The 13970-nt window shown below is 51.0% G+C and overlaps 1 protein-coding gene across 1 annotated transcript; it reads left to right on the top strand.

Annotated features, from left to right (window-relative positions):
• The first annotated feature begins 2541 nt into the window (after nucleotides 1-2541).
• GRPEL1 (GrpE like 1, mitochondrial) lies at nucleotides 2542-13609 on the top strand. Its single transcript, XM_065878268.1, has 4 exons — nucleotides 2542-2603; nucleotides 4959-5121; nucleotides 6465-6546; nucleotides 13263-13609. The coding sequence occupies exons 1-4, from the start codon at nucleotides 2542-2544 to the stop codon at nucleotides 13607-13609; spliced, it is 654 nt and encodes a 217-aa protein (XP_065734340.1).
• The last annotated feature ends 361 nt before the right edge of the window (nucleotides 13610-13970 follow it).

Here is a 13970-nt window from a genome sequence, read left to right as displayed (position 1 = left end):
TTTTTAACACAGCCCCATCCTTTTTGGGGGCACCATGGGCTGTTTAGCTTGCTCTTCCTGCACCCCCTGTCTGGGCCACCCACTCTCTTGGCTAGAAATTCGTTCCAAGGGTTGATGCAGGAGTCTTCCCACACAGGCAGCTTCATCTCTGCGTACTGATGACTTGCAATGTGGTGACAAAGAAGTTCCAGACTTCAGGGAACTACCTGAGCGGGCTCCCAAGGGCGTAGTTCCCAATGCTGCCACGAGGTGGCAGCACAGACAGGCCTCTGTTCCGGAAAATCTGCCGTTTTGGACGTAATAGATCTGGGGCCTGGCCTCTCGGCTGTCCTGCAGGGACCAGGGATTCAGTGTCGCAGAAACATCGCCACTGCAACAGCCAGTGCCTGGCTCTGTCTCAGGACACAGCGGCTACCACTGTTGATCGTCCCCATGCTGCACTGTGAGCTATTTACGGCAGGATTCCCATCTGATTCCCTTGAGCCCTAAGAGTTAGAAAATGAATAGTTGTACCTCTTTAAAACCTCACAATAAATGATATAATCCCAGGTCTACAGGGAGGGAATCAATGCTGAGAGCAATTAAATGACTTGCCCAAGGTCACCGCCAATGAGAAACATGACATGTTTTAAATTTTTAAAAAAAATTTTTGGAGTATAGTTGATTTACAATGTTGTGTTAGTTTCAGGTGTACAGCAACGTGATTCAGTTATACATATACCTATATTCATTCTTTTTCAGAGTCTTTTCCCATATAGGTTATTACAGAATATTGAGCAGAGTTCCCTGTGCTCTATAGTAGGCCCTTTTAGGCTATCTGTTTTACACATAGTAGTGTCTGTATGTTAATCCCAAGCTCCTAATTTATCCCTCCCCGTGACATGTTTTAGATTTTGTTACAGAAAACTTCGGGGCTTCCCTGGTGGCGCAGTGGTTAAGAATCCGCCTGCCAATGCAGGGGACACGGGTTTGAGCCCTGGTCCGGGAAGAGCCCACACGCCGTGGTGCGACTAAGCCCGTGCGCCACAACTACTGAGCCTGCGCTCTAGAGCCCACGAGCCACAACTACTGAAGCCGGCGTGCCTCAACTACTGAAGCCCACGCGCCTAGAGCCGGTGCTCCGCAACAAAAGAAGCCACCCCAATGAGAAGCCTGCGTATCGCAACGAAGAGTAGCCCCCGCTCGCCGCAACTAGAGAAAACCCGCGCGCAGCAATGAAGACCCAAGGCAGCCAAAAATTAATTAGTTAATTTACAGAAAAACCAAAAAAACCCCAAATATGACATGCAGGCCGCACCACACTTGGGACACCACGGGCTCCAGCCCAGGACACCTCCTCTTCCAGCACCTCGGCTCCTTCGTGGCACGTGATACGGTAGCACTGACCTTTGATAGATTAACGAAAACATTTGTATTTATGAGCTTTGGCTGTGTCCCCTGAGCCTTCCTCGGCGCTGTTCTTGCTTTGTGTTTTACTCTGATAAAACTGAAGGTGAAAGAAGAGGGAAAAGAGAAAATAACACACACCCAATTCCCCTCACCCAGCACCAACGCCGCCGTGCTGTGTCACATCTGCTTCCTGGGTTTTGGTTTTCGCGTTAATAAAACTGACAGGTAGCGACGGAGTCCCCTCCGGCCACCAGCCCTCGCCCCTTCCCCCTCCTCCGCGGCCGCCGCCGCCGCCGCGGAGCCGCAGGCAGGACGGGTGGTGCTTCCCTAACACTGTTGGGTTTTTTTTGCGGTACGCGGGCCTCTCACTGTTGGGGCCTCTCCCCTTGCGGAGCACAAGCTCCGGACGCGCAGGCTCAGCGGCCATGGCTCACGGGCCCAGCCGCTCCGCGGCGTGTGGGATCCTCCCGGACCGGGACACGAACCCGCGTCCCCTGCATCGGCAGGCGGACTCTCAACCACTGCGCCACCAGAGAAGCCCCCCTAACACTGTTTTAACCGACATTTTTTAAAGTCCTGCGGTTGCCCGTGGACGTGCTTTTGTCCTTGGCCTATTTACATTTAGCCCACACTGAGCGCCCCGTGCCCGGCACGGTTCCAGAAGCTCACGCTGCAAGGGAGAACAGGACAAATGCCAGCCTCGTCGCATCACCGACTCCCAGAGGAAAGGGCGGCCGGAGACATGCAACATACAACCTGGCGGGAAAACCGACTACAGACTCTCTGCTCTCCGAAGTCCGCACTTCCGGCGTCCCACCCCCATGCTCCCTCCCTATTGGTTCTTCCTTTGACCACGCCCCTCCGCGGAGAGTCTCCTCCCACGGTTTCCTTCACCTTTCACCTCCTCACCTTCTCGGGCTCTGGAAGGCCTCAGACCCCGCCCACCGGGGGAGGGGAGAGTGCTCCTCCAAGGCCGGCAATTAGTGGTGAGTATGATCTGTCTATCAAAGGAGAAGCGGTGGTGGATTGGCTGAGGGGAAGTAGTTGGGAGGGGGAAGGAAGCACAGAGTCTGCGCGAGTGTCCTAGTGGCCGAGGGGAGGGGCCAGCCGCCTCCGCGCATGCCCCGTGCGCATGCAGACCCCGCGGCAGTGATGGCGGCTCGGTGCGTGAGGCTGGCGCGGCACAGCCTTCCGGCTTTGGCGTTGTCTCTCAGGTAAGGGGCGCCGGCTGCCCGGGCGGAGGAAGGGCGCGGTGTGCGTGCCGCCCCCGTCCGCTCCGACCCGAGTCCTGCCCGGCTCCGGCCCGGGCGCTGTGGGCGGCGGTTCCCCCACGCGGGGCGCGGACACCGCGGGGTTGCCCTGCGGCCTCGCTGCCCGTGCTGCCCGCGCGGCAGACCCGGGGAGGGTGGGACGGCGCCCCGCGCGAGCCCGAGGCCGCGCCGAGCCTCCCGCGAGCCCAGGCCGGCGCGAGGCGGCCGCGTGTGCGGGTCCCCGGGGCGCGGCGCGGCGGCGCGCTGGCTCCTTCCGCTCGGCCCGAGTCCTCGTCCACCTCCGCGTGCCTCGGAGCCTGAGGTCAGAAGGGCAGCGGCGCCTGCCCCACCGTGGGGACAGCGGCTTATTTATACAAGAGCGGTGACTCCGCGGCGGGGGTCACGAGGCAGTGCCCTCACCTTGGCCTAATTTCGTGTTTTTTTCTAAAACCGGTGGTTTCTGCTTTTTCAAAGTCTAGCCTCATAAGTTAGTTTAGCGAGTGCTTAGTACCTTCTGCGTTGGAGGAGCTTCCCAGAACCAGGTTATCTGGTAGAAGACAGATCGGGTAGAAGCTGCGCAGAGCAGGAGGTGGGCTTTCCCCGCAGGAGCTGCTTGAGGGATGGGGAGACCGGGCCGGGCAGCGTGGACTACGGTAGTGCGCGGGATGCAGCTGCGATTCCAGCCCGATACACGGTGTAGAACTGTGTGGGAACAAGCCCACCTGGAAAGCCCGAGTGAAAAGGCCTCTTTGCTCAAGTAATTTGTGATTTTTGTATCTGGAATTAATTGGCAGGACAGCGTGAATTTCTGCTCTGAGAACTGGGTTTGTGGCAAGAGGCTCAAGTTGGGGAGTTTAGAGAGCTGAATTGTATGCGTAGCTTTCGGGGTAACTGAGCCTCCGGAGCCTCCGTCTCCCTCCCTGCAAAGCAAAGCAAGACTCGCGGGAGCCTCTGGCGCTCCAGGAGGGGGTCGGCAGAGCGGAGGTGAACTGCAGAATGGTGGTGACTGTCGCACCCAGAGGTCAGGACATCTAGGAAGAAAGGCAGGCTTCACAGCAGCACACGCAGTTTTCAGATTGTCAGTTTTTTTCATCACGAAAGTAAAAAGGTTATTGCGTTTCACCCCCAGGGTAACAGACTAGGGTAGTGAATCCTCTTATCGCTCTCTGCTGGCCTCAGACACATGTACCTACACAGGATTTCTGGTTTGAGTTTATAAAAGCGGGGTCGTGTTTTGTGCATTTCTCTAAGTTGCATTTCTTGCACACTCAGTACACCCGTGGTGTAGCCAAAAGATGGCAGTTTAACATTCTATCTGGTAGCTGCTCAGTATTCCAGATCATGGAAGCAGCAGCTTGTTCAGCCGTCTCCTTCTGACAGCGATCTGTCTCCAGTTGCTGTAAACATCCTTGTACATATGTTCTGTGTACTCCTAGCTTTCCTGTTCATTGAGGCAGTTTGTTTTAATCTGGGAAGAAATCGCATGTGGTTTATTTTCAGGTTGGACTGTGGCATAATTAAGAGCTCCACTGGACCTGGTGCAGAGATGTGTATCATTCCTTAATGGCTTTGTGGCCTTGAGTTTATCACTTAACCTTTTTCATGTGGGGATCAGATTGGGTAATACTTTTAAGTCCCTTGCAGCTTTAGTTTTAGAGCTCTTGGTATTCCCCCTGTACATACCATCCCCATGCTTTCCAACCTCCAGTCCTTCCCTCTTCCTGAAGTGCGTCTGTCTCATCCATTCCTGACTCTGTATGTGAACTCTTACTTATCCTTCAAAGCCTCGCTGCACAAACCCTTTCATTGCCTTCCATTTACCCAAAGCTAGAAATATTCTACTCTGAGCCTCCCAAAGTGCATGGTTCCTCTTTTATCACTTTCAAACCCCACATTACGGTTCTTCGTGTGTAGATATCTTTTTTGCATGCCCGAAGTACCGTGTGGGCAAGATCTCTGCCCCTCCAGCTTTGTAATCAACATCAGCACTGGGCCTCACCTCCAGTAGTAGCTACTGCATTGCTGTGTGGTGGGCCTGGGTGACCATATCTCAGAAGGAGATGTTTAAAGTGGGAAGAAGAGGAGATTAGTACCATAGCCTTGGTACACTGACATGTTAGTTTAGGCATGTGTTGCAGAAGACTTTATATCAACAAATAGCTTCTATACGTCATATGCCTTTATTGGATCTAAAATAAATCCTTTCTCCCCCATGGGTCAGTAGCACATATTTTAAATTCTGATTTCTTAAGTCATACATCTGACTTTAAGAAGCAAAAACACATGATCTTAATTTCTAGCGTGTGGACTTGTCTCTAGGCCCTCTCCTCGGCTGCTGTGCACAGCTACAAAACAGAAGAACAATGGCCAGAACTTGGAAGAGGACATGGGTCAGAATGAACAGAAGACAGATCTGCCCTCTGCAGAGAAGACGCTGACGGAAGAGAAGGTCAAGCTGGAAGAGCAGCTAAAGGAGACCACGGTAAGGTTGCGGGCTCTTGGGGGAGCGTGGTCGTTCGAACTCCAGGTGAGTCTTTTCCGAGGACGTCTGGCCAGCCTCCGTGACAACAGAGACGGAGCCCAGACAAATCCCATCGTTGTCCAAGGACTACGGCTGGGTCCTATAACAAGTTACTACCGGAGAAGGGATAGAACCCAAAGCCTGTGTGGCTCTGGTTGTCGTCAGGGTCATCTCTATGTGCTACCTGGATCATATTGAATTGAGGCTTAAAATGGTCTGTACAGGTGAGGACTATTCAGTAGGCCCTTTAAGCTGGTCTTAGGGAAGGACAAGGGTGGGGGGCAGGGGTACGGCCACGCGGTGCTCTCCTAGGGAGGTAGGAGTTCTGTGAACTGATGAGTAATATGGATTATGACCCCATGTGGAAAAGCATGAGGGGCACAAATCGAGCTCTGTACGCATTTAAGAATGGTAATATCAAAGACTGTGTGCTGGGGCTGTTCTAACCCCTTTATTTATATTAATTCTCACAACAACCCTGTGAGTCAACCGTTAATATCCCTGTTTACAGATGAGGAAACTGAGGTCCAGGATGGTTTGGTAAACTTCCCAAGGTCACTTGGCCACTGAGTGGCAGGGCGAGGGCCTGAGCCTGGGAGCCCTTGCTCTTAACCACGGCTCTGGAATCGCCTGAAGGCTGAACACGGGAACCTGGTGCACACGAAAAATAGAAATTCCGGGAGATGGACGAGATTACAGGAAAAGTTGGTGCAAAATGAGGAAGATACCAGAATTCAGATGACTAGTACACAGTAAATGTTTCGACTGAATCATATCTGGGCAATGTTAACAATACCAGAGGCTCATTGATGGGGTTTTTCCTCTTCTGTGGCGTAGAGGCCAAAGCTGTCCACTCAGGTTCGTTGTTCTCCTAGACGTCTCTTCAGGGTGTGGGAACTGAGCGGGTCAGCCCCTAACTGGGCTTCTAGGATTCCCTTAAGTTGGAGATTCTGCTGAAGAATGAATGAATGGTCCTCCCTGGAGGAGAGCCATCGGAACCACGAGAAATGAGAAGCCTCTCCTTGTCCTTCCCCAGCTGCATACTGAGTGAGAATGCCCTTGGGGTCTATGTGAATACGCGACACCGGGCCATCTATTCCCCACTTGCTGGAAACAGTGACCCGGGTTAATGTGTTTGTGTTTATTAAGCAGCAGCTGTCTGTAACCCAAAATTTCAAACGTGATGATAGCTGTTGTTTGTGTTTTGACTTGGAGTTTGTTACATCAGATATGCTTTCCTATGAATTTGTTCCGTATTTAATTCACGTGAATCAGTCTTTCTTTCTCCCTTTCTTTTTTTTAAGGAAAAGTATAAGCGAGCTTTAGCAGATACTGAGAACTTGCGGCAGAGGAGCCAAAAATTGGTGGAGGAGGCGAAACTATATGGTAACTTTCAACGTTACATGACATTGACCGAGGGAAACACGGGGCAAGGGAGGGGGGTATCAGAGTGCCAGGCAAAGGGGCCAGCCCCGTGAGGGAGGTGGGGAGCCTGCTGCTTGCACTCCCTCCAGTGTTTGAGATGGGTCAGCCGTTGTCTAGAAGGAGCAGAATTGCCCTTATGACTCGCACTCGGAGCGGTGAGCATGATCCCTTCAGTGAGGAGCGTGTGCTTTGCTCTTCCACACAGAGACCTTGGTGTGAGCCTGCAGGTAACTAGCAGGTCAGCTCCGTGAGCTTCGGCTCCTTAGCTGGAGCAGCCCTAACATCGGTCTCACTTAGGACCTCCTCAGATTCTGTTTGCATTGTCACCTTTGTATGTTTCTGTTATCGTCTTTCCCGTTTTTACGGTTGAGATCAGTGAGGTTGAAATGACTTGCCATTCAGCACAAACCTGGTAATGGCGCTGGCACTGAGGCCCGTCTCCCAACCCCAGATGTGTTGTGTTGATTACCCAAAAGGCTACCATTTGAGTACCTATGGGGACGGAGCTTTCAGTCCCCCTGTTGTAGATGCAGAACCTCAGGTTCACAGTAAGACCTTGGGTGCTCACAGTGGAAACTTGATAAGATCCGAGTTCAACACAGAGAACAAATCTCTCTTTTTTTTTTAAATTTTATTGCAGTATAGTTGATGTACAATGTTGTGTTAATTTCTGTTGTACAGCAAAGTGATTCAGTTATACGTGTATATATTCCCTTTTTTTTTTTTTTTTTTTTTGCTATACGCAGGCCCCTCATTGTTGTGGCCTCTCCTGTTGCGGAGCAGAGGCTCCGGATACGTAGGCTCAGCGGCCATGGCTCACGGGCCCAGCCGCTCCACGGCATGTGGAATCTTCCCGGACTGGGTCACGAACCCATGTCCCCTGCATCGGCAGGCGGACTCTCAACCACTGCGCCACCAGGGAAGCCCTATATTCCCTTTTTTATATTCTTTTTTTATATATATATATAAATTTATTTATTTATTTTTGGCTGTGTTGGGTCCTCGTTTCTATGTGAAGGCCTTCTCCAGTTGCGGCAAGCAGGGGCCACTCTTCACTGTGGTGTGCGGGCCCCTCACTGTCGCGGCCTCTCTTGTTGCGGAGCACAGGCTCGAGACGCGCAGGCTTAGTAGTTGCGGCTCACGGGCCCAGTCGCTCCGCGGCATGTGGGATCTTCCCAGACCAGGACTCAAACCCGTCCCCCACATTGGCAGGCAGACTCTTCAACCCCTGCGCCACCAGGGAAGCCCTCCCTTTTTTATATTCTTTTCCATTATGGTTTATCACAGGATATTGAATGTAATTCCCTGTGCTCTACGGTAGGATCTTGTTGTTTATCCATTCCATATATAATAGTTTGCATCTGCTCATCCAAAACTCCCACTCCATCCCTTCCCCCCCCCCTGCCTTGTCCACCACAAGTCTGTTCTCTGTGTCTGGGATTCTGTTTCTGTTTCATAGATAGGTTTATTTTTGCCATACTTTAGATTCCACATATAAGTGATATCATATGGTATTTGTCTTCCTCTTTCTGACTTACTTCACTTGGTATGATAATCTCCAGTTGCATCTGTGTTGCTGCAAATGGCATAATTTCGTTCTTTTTTTTATGGCTGAGTCATATTCCACTGAATATACATATATACCACATCTTCTTTATCCATTCATCTGTCATTGAACATTTCCATGTTTCCATGTCTTGGCTATTGTAAGTAGTGCAGCTGTGAACATAGCAGTGCATGTATCTTTTTGAATTATGGTTTTGTCTGGATGTATGCCCAAGAGGGGGATTGCTGGGTCATATGGTAATTCTAGTTTTAGTTTTTTGAGGAACCTCCATACTGTTCTCCATAGTAGCTGTACCAATTTACATTCCCACCAACAGTGTAGGAGGGTTCCCTTTTCTCCACACCCTCTCCAGCATTGGTTATTTGTAGACTTTTTAATGGTGGCCGTTCTGACTGGTGTGAGTTGGTACCTCATTGTAGTTTTGATTTGCATTTCTCTAATAATTAGCAACGTTGAGCATCTTTTTGTGTGCTTATTGGCCATCTGTATGTCTTCTTTGGAGAAATGTCTATTTCGGTCTTCTGCCCATTTTTTGATTGAGTTGTTTGGTTTTTTGTTATTGAGTTTTATGAGCTGTTTGTATATTTTGGAAATTAAGCCCTTGTAGGTTGCATCATTTGCAAGTATTTTCTCCCAGTCTGTATGTTGTCTTTTTGTTTTGTTTTTAGTTTCCTTTGCTGTGCTAAAGCTTGTAAGTTTGATAGGACCCATTTGTTTATTTTTGCTTTTATCTCTGTTGCCTTGGGAGACTGACATGAGAAAACATTGGTAGAATTTATGTCAGAAAATGTTTTGCCTTTGTTCTCTTGTAGGGGTTTTACAGTGTCTTGTCTTCTATTTAGGTCTTTATTTAAGCCATTTTGAGTTTATTTGTGTGTATGGTGAGAGGGTGTGTTCTAACTTCATTGATTGACCTGTGGCTGTCCAACTCTCCTAACACCACTTGCTAAACAGACTGTCTTTTCTCCATTGAATATCCTTGCCTCCTTTGTCAAAGATTAGTTGACCGTAGGTGTGTGGGTTTATTGCTGGGCTCTCTATTCTGTTCCATTGATCTATATGTTTGTCATTATGCCAGTACCATGCTGTTTTGATTACTGTAGCTTTGTAGTATTGTCTGAAGTTTGTTCTTTTTCCTCAGGATTGCTTTGGCAGTTCTGAGTCTTATGGTTCCATATGAATTTTAGGATTACTTGTTCTAGTTCTGTGGAAAATGTCATGGGTAATTTGATAGGGATCACGTTAAATCTGTAGATTGCTTTGGGTAGTATGGCCATTTTAACAATGTTAATTCTTCCAATCCAAGAGCACGGGGTATCTTTCCATTTCTTTGAATCATCTTCAGTTTCCTTTACTAATGGTTTATAGTTCCCAGCATGTAAGTCTTTCACCTCCTTGTCAGGTTTATTCCTAAGTATTATTTGATGGGATTTAAGAGGTATTTTTTTTACTTTCCTTTTCTGATATTTCATTGTTAGTGTAAAGAAATGTAACCAGTTTCTGTATGTTAATCTTGTATCCTGCTACCTTGCTGAATTCCTTTATCAGTTCTAGTAGTTTTTGTGTGGAGTCTTTAGGGTTTTCAAAATATAGTTATCATGTCATCTGCATATAATGACAGTTCTACCTCTTCCCTACCATTTTGGACACCTTCTATTTCTTTTTCTTGTGTGATTCCTGAGGCTAGGACCTCCAATACTATGTTGAATAGAAGTGGTGAGAGTGGGCATCCTTGTCTTGTTCCAGATTTTAGCAGGAAGGCTTTCAGCTTTTCACCATTGAGTATTACGTTGGCTGTGTGTTTGTCGTAAATAGCTTTAATTATGTTGAGGTGTTTTCTCTGTACCTACTTTCATAAGAGTTTTTATCATGAATGTTGTTGGATTTTATCAGATGCTTTTTCTGCATCTACTGAGATGATCATGTGGTTTTTGTCTTCTCTTTTGTTGATGTGCTGTATCGCATTGATTGATTTGCATATGTTGAACCATTCTTATGACCCTGGGGTGAATCCAACTCGGTCGTGGTATATGATCCTTTTTTCCGTGTTGTTGGATTCGGTTTGCTGACATTTTGTTGAGAATTTTTGCATCTGTATTCATCACAGATACTGGCCTGTAATTTTCTTCTTTGGTGGTGTCTTTGTCTGGTTTTGGCGTCAGGGTGATGGTGGCTTCATAGTGTCCTTCCTCTTCAGTCTTTTGGAAGAGTTTGAGAAGAATTGCTATAGGTTCTTTGTGTGTTTGGTAGAATTCGTCTGTGAAGCCATCTGGTCCTGGACTTTTGTTTGTAGTGAGTTTTTTATTTTATTTATTTTTGGCTGCATTGGGTCTTTGTTGCTGTGCACGGGCTTTCTCTAGTTGTGGTGAGTGGGGGCTACTCTTTGTTGCGGTGCGCGGGCTTCTCATTGTGGTGGCTTCTCTTGTTGTGGAGCACGGGCTCTAGGCGTGTGGGCTCAGTAGTTGTGGCACGTGGGCTCAGTAGTTGTGGCGCATGGGCTTAGTTGCTCCTTGGCATGTGGGATCTTCCCAGACCAGGGCTCGAACCCATTGGCAGGCAGATTCTTAACCGCTGCGCCACCAGGGAAGGCCCAAGGCCTGTTTTTAGTGTGGATGCCTGCCATCTCTTTCCTCATCATGTCCTGGCCATTATCCCCTTGACAGGAGGTGTGACTGGTGATGTGGTGACCAGAGTCTGCACTGGATTTGAGCGGGGCCTCCTCTCTGCTCTGTGGTTGTCACAGCCCTGTTGGGGGCAGGTCCTGCTCCCTAGTTGTTGGAATAGAGGCCCCCAGATCCGTTTCTGAGCTGCCTCGTGGGGCAGGCAGGATTGGAGTGCTCCTGCTGGAAGGGGAGCCACTCAGTATCCCTCCACCAGAGCCATCTACCAGGGAGTGTGCTGTGGTGCCGTCTGTCACCTGTTGTGCGGGCTCACAAAGTGCGCTGTTGTCACACCGCCCTCGGCCCCGCCTGCACCGTCGGAACGCAGGCAGTTGGCCCTGGGGTCCCTCAGGTGCTGTGTGCACAAAACCACCAGCACAGATCCACTGAGGTCAGGTACCAGGACCGGAGTAGTCGTGTGCCTGGACCTGCCGTGGGAGCTGCCCAGACCCTGGCCCTGCTTCTGTGCGTGCCCACAGAGCCCACAGCTGCGAAGGCCGGACCTGTCCCAGCCGCGGGAGCACCCTTTCCACTCGGACGTCCCGCACGCGCTGCCGAGTTGACAGAGTCGGCGGCAGTGGCGTGGATCACACAGCCGCGGGGAGGGGGCTCTGTTTTCAGTCTCACCTCCGCGTGCGGGCAGCCCCCTGGCACTGGTGCTCCCAGAGCTCATGAAGGCGGCACCCAGCAAGAGGCTTCCATGGCGGGCCCCACCCTTTCCTCGCGGACCCCTTAACGGCGGCGCTTCACCTCTTCTGGGAACTCTTCGTTCCTGGATGCGGTCACCTCACCTCCTGTTGCTCCTTCTCTTCCGGGTCATGGCCTGCGCTGGCTGCGTGTCTGTCGCCCTCCACGTGTCTGGGTTCTTCAGGGCTCGGAGCAGGCCTCCCCCCTCCTCTCGCCGTCCCCCCTGCTGACTTGCCCTCCCACGGGTCTGAACGGCATCCACGCACAGGTTCTCTTTCCAGTTCAGACGTTTCTTCTGCGTTCTAGTCCTGTATGTCTTTACCCTGGACGTCTCAGGGGTGTTTTAAACTGGATTCTCCCCTCCACCTGTGCTTCCTTTCTTCCTCATTTGAGTAAATTATGCTGTTGCCCGCCCGGGTGTCTAGGTCAGGCATGTGAACTGCCCTCTCCTCCCTCAGCTCACCCCTCCCACCCAGTGAGTGGTGGTGCCTGGACTCTGCTGCCTGCGCTGTGGTCCAGACCAGCTTCAGCTCTTGCATCCCTGCTCCACACCCCAGGCACAGTGGCCACAGCAGACCTCTGCTCATTGCACTGCCCCATCTAGAACCTTCAGCTGCTCTGGGTCTGCATCTTCCTGGTAGGCTGGCCGTCCTCAGTTCCTCCAACGCGTGGCTCCCTCCCGACTCTCCAGGCCTTAGTTCCCAGAACCCTCCTCTGCCTACCCTGCTGAACCACGTCCCTTAGGTTAATCTGTTCTCAGCACTCACGAGTGCGCCTTGTGTAAGCATCACTGTGACTGTACTTGCCACTTGTGTGACCATTTCCTGCGCGTCTCAGAGACCATACGGGAACTAGCACAGGGTTAGTCCTTAATGGACGCCCCCATCTTTATCGGATAGGTGGAATTTTAATTTCATTTTAAAGCAGTGGGGTGAAAACCCTGTGTGAAAGAGTAAAGCCTAAAACGAGCGCTGCCTCCTTCGAGGCGCACAGCCTTCAAGACCCGAGAAGACTTGAGTGGGCCGTGCTAGAGCCTCACGGTCGCTGCGCTGCCAGGACCAGGGCGGGGCGGGCCGGGCGAGCTGAGCCGGTGTGCGCCTCTCATCCGCCCCGACCTCCTTCGTACAGCTGAAGCACCGTCTTGGAACCACAAACGTTTGTTTCTGTGCGAAGTCTTTTAACACGTTATTTCTTCTGTTAGATAAAGGTTAAGGCTTGGGGTGTGTCCCGGTGACTTTTACCCCACGGTGCCAAATACTTGCTAACGTGTATTGAGTCCTTAAGTGTTCTAGGTGCTCTGAGTGTGTGTGGTTTTGTCCTCATAACCTCACTGTGTTAGGTACTGTTATCCCTGTTTTATAACCAAAGAAGCTGAGACCCAGAGAGGTTAACCAGATCACACGGCAGTTCCGTGACAGCCAGGGATGTGGCCCCAGGCCCCGTGCCCTTTAGCTGAGGCGGCCACCTGCGCCCCTTCCTGGCTCTACTGTCTGCGGGGGTTGCACGTCCTCTTAGCCTGGAGCAGGACTGATGGTGGTTCTGCAGGTTTTCAGCTGCTGGTCTTTATACCTCATTGGCTTTTGTCTAAACCCCAGAAAAGTTTGTCTGTTTTTTAATCCAGCCATTGAAATTCTAGGGCAAACTAGTGATTTGAGAAGGTGTCATTAAATAGCCCGTGTGTGACGTAAACGGGGCTTACAGTGTTGAGTTGCCCGTGCAGTTGGTACAGAATGCAAACGCTGTTCTTCTTTAACTTCGTGTAGGCATTCAGGGCTTCTGCAAGGACTTGCTGGAGGTGGCGGACATTCTGGAGAAGGCAACACAGTGCGTCCCGAAGGAGGAGATTAGAGACGATAACCCGCACCTGAAGAACCTCTACGAGGGGCTCGTGATGACTGAGGTCCAGATTCAGAAGGTGTTCAGGAAGCACGGCTTACTCCGGCTGAACCCCGTGGGGGCCAAGTTCGACCCCTACGAGCACGAGGCCTTGTTCCACACGCCGGTTGAGGGCAAGGAGCCGGGCACGGTGGCGCTCGTTAACAAAGTGGGGTACAAGCTGCACGGGCGCACCCTGAGACCCGCCCTGGTTGGGGTGGTGAAGGAGGCTTAGCGGCCCTCACGGGCTCCGGGGCTTCGTTACGATCACGCGCTGACTCAGGCCACTTCACCTTTTCTCAGCCGCGGGTGCGCGTGACCTTTTCCTAAACCTTGTTGCCAGGCTCTAGTGACCAGTGGCTGGACAGGAAGTAAGCCAGTTGCACAGTTGTGTTAATGACCTTTCGGGAGTTACTAGTTCCACGTGCTCGCCGGACAGGCCGGCAGGATGCTACCGGACCCTAGGGTATCAGGAAAAACACCGTGTCTGCTCAAACTCTGGTGACGTCAGAGTATTTCAAATGAATAAAAGGTCTTCAGGAGTCCTGCTGTTTGCTAGATGGCTGCGCCGGCTGCACTGCGTCCTCTGCGTCTCA

Source organism: Phocoena phocoena, chromosome 5, assembly GCF_963924675.1.
Source record: "Phocoena phocoena chromosome 5, mPhoPho1.1, whole genome shotgun sequence".
NCBI classification, from domain to species: domain Eukaryota; kingdom Metazoa; phylum Chordata; class Mammalia; order Artiodactyla; family Phocoenidae; genus Phocoena; species Phocoena phocoena.
Note: the sequence above shows the minus strand (reverse complement) of the source record. Positions and strands in the feature narration are given on the sequence as shown.

Coding starts and splice junctions, on each gene's coding strand:
- GRPEL1 (XM_065878268.1), top strand. CDS start 2,542: ATGGCGGCTCGGTGCGTGAGGCTGGCGCGGCACAGCCTTCCGGCTTTG. Junction 2,604..4,958: donor GCTTTGGCGTTGTCTCTCAG/GTAAGGGGCGCC, acceptor ACTTGTCTCTAG/GCCCTCTCCTCGGCTGCTGT. Junction 6,547..13,262: donor GGAGGAGGCGAAACTATATG/GTAACTTTCAAC, acceptor AACTTCGTGTAG/GCATTCAGGGCTTCTGCAAG.